We start from the raw sequence: 16,746 nt of genomic DNA on the forward strand, positions 1-16,746 counted from the left end.
CTTAGTAGAAATTCTTATTTTGAGTTAGATAACAGATTGCTCAATTGATTTATCAATGTCTTGGTCAGTTATGTATTACTTGATTGATTGAGAACTTTATTTTGATTTCATTTTTAATTGGCAAGCATTATATGAACTTTTAGCATATGGAAAATCCTTTTAAGGTGCATGCTTAGTTGAAAGGTTATTTTGTGCATTTAAAAACTTAAATGTTATGTGTTAACTGTTAATTTCGGTTGGTGACCCTTTATAACTATTGTGGAAATCTGGGCTTTGCCCTTAGATGAGAGCCAAGACAATCTTACCGGTTTGTACCCTGTGGATGGGAATGTTGTGGGGAATGCCTGACTGGAGCTATGTTAGGAGGATCTTACGGGGCGCGTGGAGATCACTCAGGGTGTTTAGTTTGTTTTGGAGAATGATCAGATTAGGTTGACATAGAGGGATCATATGTCTTTCTTTTGAATTGTATTTGTTTTAAAATGGAAGACCGTACTTATACTAATATTGCCAGCTTGACATGTTATTTTCGATGGGTTACATGTACCAACTTTTGATGTGTAAATATTTTGGATTCATATTTTGAGAAACTTTTCCGCTGCTTGTAAATTATAATGACTCAATTATTTATCCAAAGGTATTGACTTATTTAATTCTCTGATTTATTTTAATTTCTTTTGAAAAAAAAATACACCCTCGCTTTGAAAATTCGGGGTGTTACAATAAGCATTGTAAAAGGCTTTCAAAAATTAAATTACAAATCATTTTACAGTATTTTTTGTCCATAAGCGCTTTAAAAAGCTTTTAAAAATTAAATTAAAAAAAAATTTATTGCGCTTGTTGTGAAAGCGTTGTAAAAGGCTATCAAAAAATTAAATTACAAACATTTTCTAGCGCTTGTTCTATAAGCGCTGTAAAAGGCTTTTAAAAATGGTCATATACAAGATTTTTAATCATTTACAACGCTTTTTGTCCATAAGCGCTGTAAAATGCTCAAATAGCGCCTTTTATACAGTCTTTTAAAGCGCTCTTTATATAGTCTTTTAAAGCGCTGTAATAGGGTTATGTCTTTTAGGTCTTTTAAAGTGATTTTTTTACAAGCGTTGTAAAATGGTCTTTAAGTAAACTGATAATAAGAAACCGCTTCAGTTTCCTCTTCATTACATACTCTCCCTATGAACTTGACAGTACGAAACCTCCTCATTTTCATCTTCATTACGCATTCTCCATCTTCGTTACTCTCCGTACGATTTCTAGTGACCATCTTCTCTCTCTTCACTACTATCCCTACGAACCCTCTTCACAATTATCGCTACGAACCATCTCCATACGAACCCTACTGCGAATCCTCCATACGAACCTTCACCATACGTATTTATGAGCCCTCTTTTCGTTGTTCCTAATTAAGCGAAGTCGTAACCCTAAATTCAGAGATTGTTGTTGTCAGGTATTGTATTTATTAATTTGTCAATAAACTGCATGTTGAACTTATATTGGTACTTAGACTACTGCATGTTGAACTTGGTGAAGTTATATTGTGTGAAATGTGTAGATAAATGGATTTCAATAATGATTTAGATCGTCAAAATGATGAAGTTAAATATGGGGCAACTATTATGCAAAAGGTCATCAAAGCAAGAAGTAATAGAATTAAATTTGAGGTATACTATACTTTGTTTAGAATTTATTTTTTATCTTTTTTGAAAACATGCACTTACTCTATGAGTTTATTGGGTGGGATGGAATCAAAGTGGTCAGCCAATTGAGCCCAATAGTTCAATGATGGTAAGTTACATTGGTGCAATTGTTCGTCAAAATATCCCAATAACAATTGATGATTGGAGAGATAAAGCTTTGAAGGATGCTAAAGATATATTTTAGAATGATATACAAGTAACTTTTTTTGCTCCACTTTTTTCTTAAAATTTTTTCCATTGGTTTGCAGTCAGCTTTTAACGTTGATGAGGTGCGAAAAAATTATGTACTTAGAGTTGCCAGAAAATACATAAAGGATTTAGATCTCATTTGTCAAAGTGTTACTTAAGAGATCGTGATGGAAATTTGAATGTTGAAACTTCAAAAATATACAAACACTACATATCAAATGAAGAATGGAGCGCTTTTGTAGCTAAACGTGCAGACCCCACTTTTGTGGTAATATTAATTTATTAGCATTTGTGTTTTATTCATATTCATAGCGTATTTTTTGAAACGATCGTTATTTTTTTTTTATATAGAGTATAAGTACGGCAAATCCCGAGAGAGTAAAAACTCCAATGCATCCATACAAAAAATCGTGTATTGGTATGCACGTTTAGAGCAAAAAATTGTAAGTAAACATCATTTTTATATAATGTGGTAGATTATATACTATAGTTTATAACTAATATTTTGTTTATGTCTTAATGAATAGTTTCAAGAGACAAAATCTGATCAACCATTAGGTCGTCATATTTTGTGGAAGGAGACATGTTTGAATAAAAATGGAATAGTTGATAATGAAAATGTTCAACAAGTGATAACACAATGTGTAAGTATATTATCACTTTAATATTTTTTAATATTGTTTATTAAAAATGATATTGAACTTATCTTTTTAATCATACATGTATTTTAGGAGAATCTAGAACAATGTTATGAAAATCCAAAGGAGAATAAACAAGTTAGTTACAGGGACATACTTGGTAAGGTATTTAATGTTCTTGAATATTATGGAGGTGTGAGGGGTAAAGGATTTGGCGTAACTCCAAAAAATCCAAAGGAGAATAAACAAGTTAGTTGCAGGGACATACTTGATAAGGTAGTTAATGTTCCTGAATATTCTGGCGGTGTGAGGGGTAAAGGATTTGGCGTAACTCCAAAAAGCTATTTTTCACATGAGAAAGCACAAATCCATCCATCTAAAGTTTCACCGCTTTTGAACCACTTGTACCATTGCCTTTACCCGACAACGATGGAGATATCAAGTTTTTGGGAGAAGCAATAGGTAGTTACGTGGCATGGCCCAAAAAATTTGTTGCCATAGATACGGTATGTTTAATGGCTATGTATGTTTAATTGTATGATTATGTTTAATTACTGATTTTTCTGCTGTTAACTTTAATTTCACATTTATTTAGATTCTTACAAAGTCTAAAAGGAATGATAAGAAGATTTCTCACAACGAATCAATCACTTCCCCGGAAAAGGTTTGACATATATGTCAATTGAATACCAAATGATTAGCTTACTATAATAACTAACAAATTGATCAACCTCATTTTTACAGATTCAAGCAAAACCCGTCGCACCGCAAATCTGCCAGAAATTAGCCGCACCGCCTCATTTTTACACTTGATAAGGTAGTTAATGTTCCTGAATATTTTGGTGGTGTGAGGGGTAAAGGATTTGGCGTAACTCCAAAAAGCTATTTTTCACATGAGAAAGCACAAATCCATCCATCTAAAGTTTCACCGCTTTTGAACCATTTGTACCATTGCCTTTACCCGACAACGATGGAGATATCAAGTTTTTGGGAGAAACAATAGGTAGTTACGTGGCATGGCCCAAAAAATTTGTTGCCATAGATACGGTATGTTTAATGGCTATGTATGTTTAATTGTATGATTATGTTTAATTGTATGATTATGTTTAATTACTGAATTTTCTGCTGTTAACTTTAATTTCACATTTATTTAGATTCTTACAAAGTCTAAAGGGAATGATAAGAAGATTCCTCACAACGAATCAATCACTTAACCGGAAAAGGTTTGACATATATGTCAATTGAATACGAAATGATTAGCTTACTATAATAACTAACAAATTGATCAACCTCATTTTTACAGATTCAAGCAAAACCCGCCGCACCGCAAATCTGCCAAAAATTAGCTGCACCGCAAATCTGCCAGAAATCAGCCGTACCGCAAATGCAGGTTCGTGTTAAAAATAAATCTGGCAAAATTCAAAAACTAGATTGTGGAAAATCAGTTGCTGCTCCTAAAATAAGTCATCCACGTCTTTCTCGATGTGGATCGTGTCTTGACATACAAGCAAAAATGGATATGGACAACAATGATTCACGTATCATACACATGGAGAAAGATATTTTCATAGATGAGTATGAAGAATTACTTGATAAAGAACACATATATGAACTTCTCAATCATAAGGAGCTAAGTGCTACTGTCATCAACATATACATTATTAGGTAATGTAAAATACTTTATTTATGATAAAAGTTACTTTTAAATGCATCACTGTCACATTTATTGGTAATTAATCTAATTTGATATTTTCATTGAAGGTATTTGTGTGAAAAGTTGGTGCGCATGCACAAATTAACAGATAGATTTTCATTCTTATCTCCCCATAAGCCATCCATGTTTAAACTCGATCTAGTTAACGTAAAAAAATATGTTGTTGATATACTTTTGGAAAATAAAGAGAAGGATAAGCTGTTTCTTGCGTCATATAATTCAGGGTAATTAGATATTCTTTATCTATATCTTTTTTATTTTATTTTAATTTATGATACTTATCAGTTGTGTAAACAAAATTGCCAACCACATTTTTGTTGTTGTAGGCAACATTGGGTGTTATTTGCCATCAATGCCACATCTGAAATTATATACTGCATGATCATTATAACATCTCGGTATCCCGCAACCCGCTATCTCATTTTTTGGGGTTGGCCACGATGCACTTCTATATGGAATTGACTATATATATATATATATATATATATATATATGGAAGTTTGATGCCTTTAAATATCGTTCAATAATGAATCTAAAAAAAAATGTATAAAGTATAAAGGAAAAACAAAAATGGAATAGAATATAAAGGTTTGATCCTTTTATTTTTAGAATTATAGTTTCTAGAATTGTTTTTTTATTTATAAACAGATTAAGATTTGTTTTAGTTTGGAAAAGATTGATTTTAGAATTATTTGTTCTTTTATTTAAAGAATCCTTTAAATCTATGTGTGTCATTTTAGCATAAATATTTTTTATCACTCTATTTTTTTATTTGTAAAATTTAATTAAAATTGAATATATGACTTATAATGTTTTAGAATATTATTTGAATTTTTTACAAAATATTTTTTTCACGCATTTCAGTGATATTTAATGCTAATTTGACTTGCTTGTGAGTTTGTTCTCAAGTTGAGTGATGTCAATAAGTTTTATGACTATCAAGCGACCTAATTTTGATTGAGTTGGTTGAAACATGTTGTCGAAGTTACCTCTATTATGTAAATTTGATCCAGTTTGATGTATAAAATATGAAGTGTGAAATTATTCATGCGAGTTGTCGATGATTTGAAGGAAAACACAACTTCACCGGCTATATAGTTTCTTATATGTGATGTTAACGTACGATGATTATAAATTATTTATCATGTGGACAATAGTAGGTAAGAGGGCGACTATTATTTGACAAGCCTTATCATCAATGTTTGATAATTGTGTTGAAAATATCGTTCACAGTTAATTTTTATAGTATGAAGATTTTGAATTAGTGGTGCCTTTAATATCTTGTTTGATCTTTTAATTTACAAATAAAGATAAATTGTGCATATCTCTAGCTATAATTAATTTTTGATGTAAGTTCTGATGTTATTTGTGTAATTAAATCCTTCAAGTATTTGACAGAATTTTATCTACATATATCATAGTAAATAGGCTAAATTACATTTGTGGTCCTTTAACTTAATCTCAGGTAACGTTTTAGTCCTTATCTTTTTTTTTTCCCCGATTTAGTCATTTATTCCTAACAATATCAAATAAAGTATGAAAATATGAGTTTATTTGAAGATTTGCGTTACGAATTTGATGAAATTTGTATTATATTGAAGAATATAATTACTTTTATGAGTTTTAATTGAATTTTTTTTTTTGAATTTTTGTATAAAAAAGGATAACATTGTTGAAATTTTAAAACATAAAATATCAAATTGTCACTTAAAATTAAAATAAAGGACCATGTCGGGAAAAAAAAAAAGATAAAGGACTAAAACGTTACCTAAGATTAAGTTAAAGGACCACAAATGTAATTTAGCCTAGTAAATATGTGACAATTATACGTATTTATTGTTTTGAATATTGTAACAAAATACCACTAGCTATTGATGTTGTTATCTGAAAACTTGATATTTGTGGGGCACTTGGTATTTTGTTGAGCACATCTTGTTGTCTTTGTTCTCTTCAAGCTAATAGAGTATTGGTTAAATTAAATAATTTTTTATTTCTTAAAAGTTATTATTTTTAGGAAGAAGAAGAACATCATTATTGTTTTTAGATCTAGATTTTGTATAAAGATGGATAAACTCTTATTCTCTCACAATATAGTATTTCTAAAGTGTGATTTAAGTATGAAAAGTAAATTTTCTTCAAAAATGCATGTGGTTTGATTATAAAATATGATATTTCAAAGACATTAAAAGTGTTAATTAAAATAAAATTTCATCATATTTTATTTGTCTAAATTAAAGTACTTTTAAAAAAATAAAATGAAATTAAGCACTAGTTGGAAAGCAGTCTCAGATGAGTATACATAATTAGAACTAGAGCCAATGATAGGAGGAACATAAACAACAACATTGGACGATGGTCCCTAAAATTCTTCTTATGTACTCTCCTAAATTTCGGAAAATGTGATTTTCAATGACATTTTTCTTTGCAAAAAGCACATTCGTTATTACTAGGCATATCTCTCCCTTGAAATTTTCCTTTTTTAGTAGGAGCAACAAAAATACATGGAGGAGTTGAGAGAATTCCCTTATCTGACACAATCGAGTGGGTCTTAAGTCTGATTTTTTCTGCAACAACTCAATAACTACTGATTCAACATTAGAAAGAGGGGAACGATGCAAAATACCCCCACGAAGACCCTCAAAATCATCATGAAGAGTCATCAGAAACCAAACCAGACGTTGCTTCTCTTTGATCGATGTAAGCTTTGACAACTTTCAACTCAGTTGATTCCAAAATAGTCAATTAATCCCACAAATTAGTCATTGTCGAATAGAATTTATGAATGGTCATATTGTTATGCTTAAAGGTCCTAATATCATTTTCCAACTGATAACATTTTGCAAAGTTAGACTGAACGTACAAACGTTTCAAGTGATCCCAAATCTCTTTAGCAATATCATATTTTGCTAGATGCATGCTTATAAACAGCTCTACAAAAATATTAATCCAAGTAATGATTTTTGAATTACTAACATTTTGTGTTTTCAAATCTTTTGCATATTCAGCTTCATCTTTTTTATTTGTACGCTTCACATAAGTTTCATCAACATAACTCCACATATCTTTTTCAATCAAATTTTTTTTCATCACATAATTCTCATAAGAGTAATTATGTCCATTGATGAGGTGGACACTAACAGATTGAAGAGAGTCATCCTTAGCACCAACCATAACAAATAATGATAGAAAAATTCAACGAACACAATCATTGAAACAAAAGAGATTAGAGATAACTCTCAATAATGAAGTTAATCAGGAACCAAACAAAATCATGTGGGAAACAGAAGAGAAGAACCGCACCGGAGACAGAAGAGCATAACTATACTAGAAACAAAAGAGCAGAACCGTGCCCAAAACAGAGAGGTAGAATCGGGTCAAAAACCGAGGGAGAAAGTCGGTATCGATCGTCGTAAAAATAGATCCTAAAATCAACCAAAGCTCTTTGATACCATGTTAACAATGACAAACATAGAAATGAGGAAAAAGAGAAACAATCCCTATAGAATTTCATAACATAAAATAAATAAAAATTTAAATTAATTGAGTTACAATGAAAATATATACAAGAGAATTAAAGTCAAAAAAGCCGTTATACTAATATATAATACCCTTACTGGTGTGTTTCTAAAGTAACATGTGAAAGATGCAGATAGATAATTACAAAAGAGCTGGCTGTAGCAAATGATTTAATTGATGACTTGAATTGACTCAATTGAGGTATACTTCTAAGTAACACTACGTCAATACTTTTAAATAACACTCAGCTTAAGTGAAATAATTTACACCCATGTTTAGAATCATTAGAAGTCTAAACTTATAAATAAATAAAAAGAAGAAGAGAATTAATAAGAACCATACACATAATATATAATATATATCAAATAAAGTCTAAATGCCTCTTGAAGCTTCTATCTATCATGTGAAGTAATATCATAAGGATTTCCTTAATCATTAATTCATGTAAATCATGGAAGTTCACCTTAACTAAATGAAAAACTAAATCAAGAGGGCCATAACAACTATCTTATACAAAACGAGTGCTAAAACTACAGGAAATGTAGCTATGAGAAGTCTATAATTTCTTCTCTTCTTTATAACATCCTGCCATCTACCCCCAATAATGCCTCATCGGCTTGCAGTTGAGGTTATGGACCTATAATTCAAAAATTATTCATATTAGTTTATTTAATTTAATAATCTTCTATTTTTAAATGTGCCAAAATATTTAATTTTTATACTCACTTACAAGTCGCATTTGCAAATGACAACTTCCTTAAAGAATTTTTTTTTTTTTTTAAAGTTTTAATTTTTTTTTTTTAAATTAACAATATATATATAATTCATAAAAAGACACAAATACCAATTTTAAATTACATAAATTGACTAGAGTTCTTTGTAATATTTGAACAGTACGTTTTTGAGTATGACAAGTTAACTGACATAATCTGCATTTTTTTGACATTTTTTAATTATCCGAATTACAATGTTTCACCTTTATATGTTGACCAATATCATTTATGAATTATATTAATTATTCTTCTATGTAATTTAAAATTTTCGTTTGCCTTTTTATGAATTATATATATATATAGTTAAATTGAGGAGAAATTGATTTATTTTTTTTTTTTGAAAAATTCCTTAAGGAAGTCCCCTTTGCAAACTTGAGTTTCCTTTAAGGAAGTCATCATTTACAAAGGCGAAGTAACTATAAAAATGAGGTATTTTGATATATAATTTTGAAAAATGAATATTTTGATAAATTTTTGAAAAAAAGAGAGTATTGGAAAAAAAAAAACTCATATTACACATTAGAATGAAACACCAAATAAAAAAAAGTAAAACAAAAACTCAAACAAAAAAAATAAAAAAATTGAATGCATAGTTCTAAAATATGCAGCCACTTAAGAATAGTCAATATATATAATCATTTAACAATATAATAACATTAGAAAAAAATTTGTTATATTTTATTATAAGATAATAAGGATCAAAATAAAATATATGAATTAAAAAAAAATTGGAACAAATAAATCATCATAAAAAACTTATTTTGAGGGAATTGGAACGAAACTTTCATCGTAATCTTTGGAGAGAAACCAATTTATTCTATTGGCCATTTTTCAAGCTATCATTAATCAAGTTACCATAGTCATTAATTACTTGAAGATTGTGATAACTAATTTTAAATAATTGAGTCCAAGATTGTTGAACTCCAAATTCAATCATCTTCCAGATAAGAAATTGAGTTGCCTCACAATGATAAGAAAAACAAAGGCAGTCATTCAACACAGTAATAGTTGGTTCCACAACAAGTAGCAATGGATGAAAACCTCGAGGGGGTAAAAACTGCCTACAGGTCTCTGTAGCAAGATCAAGCGAGATAATCGGGATTGTTGCGTAGCTTTCATAAAAACAGATCGATTTTACTTTTATGCTGTTAGTTAAGATTAATTGATTGTCTATTCCTTTTATAAATATTTTTTTGGAAATTTTTTTAAAACGACATGTCGCTAGTTGAGATACGTAGGCCTCAAGAATATTTTTCTTTCTAAACTTTTATTTATTTTTTATATTTTATAATATAAAATCATTTAATAAATGAGTAATATTGATTTTCTATAATGTTAATTTTTCAATTGAGAATATAATTGATTTGATAATTATTGTGACAAAGTTAATTTTAAATTGATTATTTATGAAATCTGATTTTAAACTAGTTATTTTTCAAATTTTAAGAATAATAATAAAGAATATATTTGCTATGAATTATGAAAAACTGATTAAGACACTCAATAATTTACATTTTATTTTTTGAAAGATTTTTAAAAAATGATAAGATTTTTAAAAAATGAAAAATTATTTTGAATTAATTTACTGTGATAAAAACTGATTTTTATATTTTTTAAATCTATTATAAAAAATGATTTTTATAAAAAAAAGTTATTTAAAATCAGAAGAACTTTTCATTTTAAATGAATTTTAGATTTTTTTCAAAAGATATAACAAATTCGTAAAACCCTTAAAAGTGATTATTAAAAAAGAGTTGTGATAAACAAACTCAAAAATAAAAAAGAAAGTAGAAAATAGCATTGTTTATCAACGAGAAACAAAATGAGCTTTACTTTGTAGAGTTTTTAATAATCATAATTGAAAGTTAAATGAGTCAAGTGAGAATAATAAGTAATGCATTAAAAAAAATTAGTTAAAAAGGTTGATCTTAGGCTAAAAATGTGGTGAGGTGGTTTCGTTGAGAAGCTCAAGTACAAGAGGTGGAAGCTTTTCGACAGTTAATCTAGGAATTTCGAAACTCATCGCACAATTTGACCGTGGGCGTGTGTTGCAAAATATTGCGGTAAGGAAATTGATTGTTAATTTGCAATCTGATTTCGTAAATCTGAAAAGCCTTTCCGATCTGAAGCTTGGGTTATTGGATAATAGGTAATAACCGGATACCAACCACCTAAAAGCATGGGTAGTAAGTTTTTCATTTGTAACTTGTAATGAAAAAAAGTAGGTTGATATTATGTTTGAGTATTCTTAGAAAATTAATTTTACAATCTTAATTTTACTCCAAATCATCATTTAGCTGAAAGTAACATAATGAGTACTTTTGAATTGTCCATTTCATATTTAGATTTATATAAAAACTTTCTACTTATTTTTTCACAAAATACACTAACGACAAAATTCACATTATATATATTATCATAAAATATGTATTCTTTTTAATAAATATACATTTAAAAATATATTTAATTATATAATTCAAACAAATTTTATTTTATAAAATCACGGTTATAAAAAAAATATTTAAACATAGATTATATATAAAAAACTTAATTTTAACTAAAAATTAGAATCCAAACACATACCAAAACTTCATATATGTGATATCATAAAGTTTTCCTTATATAGTGTGCAACTACAAAAATATTCCTATCATACCCAAAGTGCAGCAAAAAGTATGCTTGGATTAATTATAAGGAGTTGGAGAATTTCTTCTTTCCTTAAATACAGTTCTAAAACAGCACATTATTGCAGAAAATTTCTATAAACGCTTCCAAAAAATCCAAAAAACACATCAATTAATAGTGCCGTAACTCATTACACATGAGTGAAACAACAAAATACAAAAAAAAAGTAGAATTTAAACACAAGAAACAAAATGAATGCATAATTCTCATTAAAAAAAAACTTAGGTTCCGGAAATTGGAACCAAACTTTCAACATAATCTTTGGAAATTAACCACATCACATCATTGGTCACCTTGGTTCGCCGTACTCTATTATCTCTCAAATGATATATTATTGCTTGTTCTTCTATATTGCTAGCCAATATCAATGTATCACCATTCTCAGAAAGAAATAATGGAATCAGAAACAATCTATGATAAATAGAGTCACCAAACTCTTCTTCCACTTGCAGATCTTGAAACCTAATTCTAATAAATTGAGTCCAAGATTGTTCATTTCCAAATTCAGTCATCTTCCATATAACCAAATGAGTTCCCATCAAATGGTATGAAAAACACAGACAGTCCATCAAAACAGAAATAATTGGCGCAACAACAGCTGTCATTTTATCAAAACCCTTAGGAAGCAACAACTGCCTATAGGTCTCTGTACCAAGATCCATAGAGATAACCACAAGTTTCTCAACATGAACGCCGTTCAAATAATGAATACGTTCAGTGTTATTTTTAAAAGCCAACCAATTAACCGCATTGTTCAAATACACACCATCATTGGCAAAACAAGCATTAAGAACAAAGTCATAATCAATAGGAAATACAGGTAAACTTTCAAGATGTTTCCAAATATTGTCACTCAAACTGAAAACTTTGACTTCCATAGAAGTGACAGCCACAACCTTATACGTGTGAGATAAATTATCATAACCAAATGTGCATCTAAGCCTCTCATATCTATAATGGCGAGGATGGTTAATAGATTTAAATTTTTCAGATAGTATTCCTGTGGCTGGATTCCAGAACTGGATCCAGATACTTGAAGGTCCAATTGTATTAGAAAAACCGAGCAAACAAAGCAATCCATTACACGAACCAATTACTCGACTACAATCGTTCGTGTAGTTCATCGGTTCGTAACAAAGGGTGGTTGATATGTTCTCAAGTAAACTGCGTATTGGAAACGTTACTACACCGCAATGGACATAGCTACTGGATGCAATCAAGGTTAACAGTAGCTGTTTGTTTCGTGTCGATCGCTGAAGGTGAAATTTAACGAATTTGGGATTGGAGATTAGGGCATTCCAAGACTTGCTTACACATTTTAATCGCAATATAGATTTTACGGTAAGCAATGTGAGGATTTCGACGATAAGTTCATCAGGAAGCAAATCAGTGCGATTGGAGTGTTGCGACATGTTGTAGAGGCTGAAAGGTTTTTGGTTTCTGAATCATTCGCAGAAGAAAAACCTTGCGTGTATGCTTCTGTTTTGAATCCTAACTCTATTTCTATATTTATATCAACAATTGTGTGTTGTGTAAATATTTTCGCCGATTCTCGCGCGCTACCCTTTACAAACAGAATCTTGTTTTAGTTATAGCGAATCTCGTTAGATAGTTAGGATAATAAATAGATGATTTGTTTTCTGAAAATACCTGATTGTTAATAAGGTATACACAAACTTGAACGGAAAAAAATCCGTCAAAAGAAAAACTTGAATCGAATAAAAACGATACAATGCTATTTTCTTGCTTTAGATCGGTGTCATACTTTTATATCAATAATAAATTGAATTATATTAACAGTTGAATAAATCAATTTTTAATATTAAATATACATATATAACCAATCTTATTCAGTACTTATTATTTCAAACATTGATTTATTTAGTTGATTGGATTAATTAATATGAATAGTTAAATTATGTTAGATTTAAATTGGATCGGTATTCAATTGATATAAATAAAAGTTATAAAAAATTATTTAATATTAATATTATAAAATTATTTTAGAACATCATATTTGAAATAAAATATAAAATATACTGAAAAATTATATTACAAAATAAATTTAATTGATTCTAATTAAAAAAACATATGAAGTAATGATAAAAATATATTAAATTTAAAGTGCATAAATTAATTGGTCTCAAAAAAATAAAAGCGTTCGAGTTAACTTAATCTATAAATTTGGTAAATTGACAAACACATCTTTAAAATTGTAAAATATTAATTAAAATAATTCATATTTAAAGATTATGATATAATATAGTAATTGAATATATAATTTTCTCAATTGATTCATAAAATTTAAATATTTCATAAATTAGTTAATATATAATTGCAATTACTTACAATTTTGTATCTGTCGCCGGCGAAATCCTGCACGGCAACCACCATGACAAAGAATGATGAAACAGTGTAATCGGAGAGCAATTAAAAAAAATTCCAACATGGAAACGCTCTTCGTTCCCTCCTAGAGGAAAACGTGAGGGTACGTAAGCGAAGCGATTCAGTTCGTAGACCGTTGATTGAACTCGAATGGGAGGATTTCGATTTGCAGCTTCTGAAGCACTTTTGATAATGAATTGGCTTAAAAAATATTTCGAACTTGTTGTTCTTGCTAAAGTTTTGTTTTTCTTGCTAAGATTTCGATCTTGTTTTTCTAGTTAAAATTTCGATCTTGTTTTGTTTTGTTAAATGATTTGTTGGTAATTTAGGTGATTAATTTAGAAGGGTTTCTATGTTGTAAAACAAAATTGGTGAAAGAACGATGAAGCTTTCCATAGTTTGAAATTACAATAGATCTAATTTTTTGTTGATATAGATACTGAATATCTTTTAAGAGTATATTTACTTCTATGCGATGGATTTTTTCGTATACAATGTGAATATAAATCAATTCTATCAAATTGAATTAATTAGTCATGTTTTCGAATCAAATCTTTTGTGGTGTTATAGATATTTTATTGGATAGAGTATATCATACAATTAGATAGATTATCACTATGGAATTATGATTTAATATTTAATAGTTATATTTTAGTTTCTCAAACAAAATATGACTTATTAATTCTAACAAACTAATTAGTGTAAAATAATCAAGTAATCGTAACTAACTAACAAACTTAACTAACTGACTAAATATATATGGTCAGTATTTAATTAAAAACACCTCCAATAGTAAATGCAATATAAAAATTTTAAATGGAGTCTATTTTATCACATGAAACAACTTATTTATTATTTAAATCTACGATTTAACTATTAAGAACCATAGTGAATCCCACAAACTTAAGTTATTACACACGACGGATACAAGATTCAACAACCCTTAAAGTTGCTCTAACAAACTTAAATAAATAATCAAATAAATAATTAAATCACTTTTTTCAATTGTTTAAAATCCCAAATCTCATTTTCTCATCACTTCGAACTCGCCCGCCGCTGCTACTTATAAACTTGGGGTTTAAGCCATTGAGAAAGGTGACTTAATTATTTATTTAGTTACTTATTTATTTAGTTACTTAGTTAAGTTTGTCAATTAAATAGAGTTACTTAATTACAGTTACAAATAGATATTTAGATAGTTAGTTTTAAGTTTGTTAGCCAGTTACATTTACTTATTATTTTACACTCATTAGTTTTTTAGAATTAATAAATTATATTTTATTTAACTAGTTAAAATTGAATTACATTATCAAAATTATAATTTAATAGTCATAATTTATCTAATTGGATACTATAGTAAATGAAATTCCAATAAAATATCTATAACACCACAAAAGATTTTATTCGATAACAAATTTAAGTTTCGATATACATTCACACTTGTAAACGAAGAATACTATTATATTACTACTTTTACTTTATTTATAAACTTTATTTATAACATATATTTGAGATATAATTTAGTCAACAAAAATTGATCTATTTAATAAATTTTATGTACTAAATACTTATATTTGCATAGGTCATTCAAAAAAGTTTATATTTGTATTTTATTTCTAGAATACCCAAATTTTGACATTATTCTCATAATTCCACATTTCTCTTTATTTTCTCTCTCCATATTTGTGCGGATGAGTATAGAACGGTGGTTACAAAAAAAATCAAATTATATAAGTATATCGATAATTGTGATTTGTGGGATTTGTTATATTAATAAATATGCTAATTAATATAAATATTATGTTATATGTTGTTGTAATTTTGAGATCCATAATCGATGCATTTTAAGAGTAAAATTGTTTTTATGAGTTGAATTGTGGTTGTTGGGTTATCGTTATCGAGTATGTCTGTGTTTAAGATGTGAAAGAGACATGCTATATATGCATATTTTATTGTTACATGAATTAATCTAACTAAATGACATGCATTATGTAGATATTGCATCGTATAGATCGATGTATATGTATGGACTAAAATTTATTTTATCAATGTTTTTAATTATTAAAATTATATTTTTTTATTTGGCACAATTTTTAAAAGTAGAACAGTGTCTCCAAAATCTTTAAGACAACCTATACTAAATAAATCAATTTTTATATACCAAATTATAATCTAGATGTCTATTATAAAAAATTGGGAAAAATAATTTAAAAAAAATTACAAAAATAACTACTATGATTATAAAATTAAATTAAATTTTCAACCTAAATTCCAACTATCTTTTAATTATTAAAATGTGAACTAAAATTTGATCTACTACCTCTCTCTAACATATATATATATATATATATATATATATATATATATATATTATAAATTTACAACTTAAAATTCTTATATACAATACAATATTCTACTTTTCATTTATCCATTAAAATTTTAAAAATTTGACCACTCTAATGTTTCAGTTCAAGATCCACCACTGTCTGTGAGATGGCAAAATTTCATTGAATTTTTTTTCTTCTGAGAAGATGACATTGATAAATCACATATTTAGTTTCAGTGTGCCACATTAAAATATCTAATAAATAATGTTTACTGGATAACTATTTTGATTGATATTTTATAATTTTAGGGATATATTTATCAATTTATAAAATTCAAAAACTAATTTGACCATCACATACAATTTCATAGACCAATTTGTCTAATCACTCATTAAATTTAACAAATATGTATTATTTATTAAAAAAACAAATAAGTATTATTAAAAAAAACTAAAACTAATAAATTACAAATTAATGCAATATCTCTTACTCATCACAAAAAAAAAAAGTATTAAAACTTATATATGTGGTTTGTTTTAATTTGAAAAAGAAATATGAAATTCAATTTGATTCGGGTGATTTTTATAAAAGAATACTCTAATACATCTAATAATATTTAGTTTACTGAATAACTATTTTAATTGATATTTTATAATTTTAGTTATGATTTGTTTGGTTTCGAAAAAGGAGTATGAAATTATATTTGATGTAACCAGTTTTCATAAAAAAAAAATATCTAAAGGTATCTAATAATATTTGATTTTGTGTAATTTTTGGTTTTATTTATTTATTTGCTTTTTTTAATTTAGATCGATTTGGAGT

General features: G+C 27.8%; 1 protein-coding gene across 1 annotated transcript; it reads right to left on the reverse strand.

The window, feature by feature from the left end:
* Nucleotides 1–11,433: 11,433 nt before the first annotated feature.
* On the reverse strand, nucleotides 11,434–12,624 carry LOC101496389 (F-box/kelch-repeat protein At3g23880-like). The gene has a single exon (XM_012713297.2). The coding sequence runs from the start codon at nucleotides 12,622–12,624 to the stop codon at nucleotides 11,434–11,436; it is 1,191 nt and encodes a 396-aa protein (XP_012568751.1).
* Between the last annotated feature and the right edge of the window lie 4,122 nt (nucleotides 12,625–16,746).

The sequence above is a fragment of the Cicer arietinum genome, chromosome 3 (genome assembly GCF_000331145.2).
Source record: "Cicer arietinum cultivar CDC Frontier isolate Library 1 chromosome 3, Cicar.CDCFrontier_v2.0, whole genome shotgun sequence".
Classification (NCBI taxonomy): Eukaryota; Viridiplantae; Streptophyta; class Magnoliopsida; order Fabales; family Fabaceae; genus Cicer; species Cicer arietinum.

Bases quoted from the DNA above. Each gene is read 5' to 3' on its own strand.
- LOC101496389 (XM_012713297.2), bottom strand. From the start codon at position 12,624: ATGTCGCAACACTCCAATCGCACTGATTTGCTTCCTGATGAACTTATC.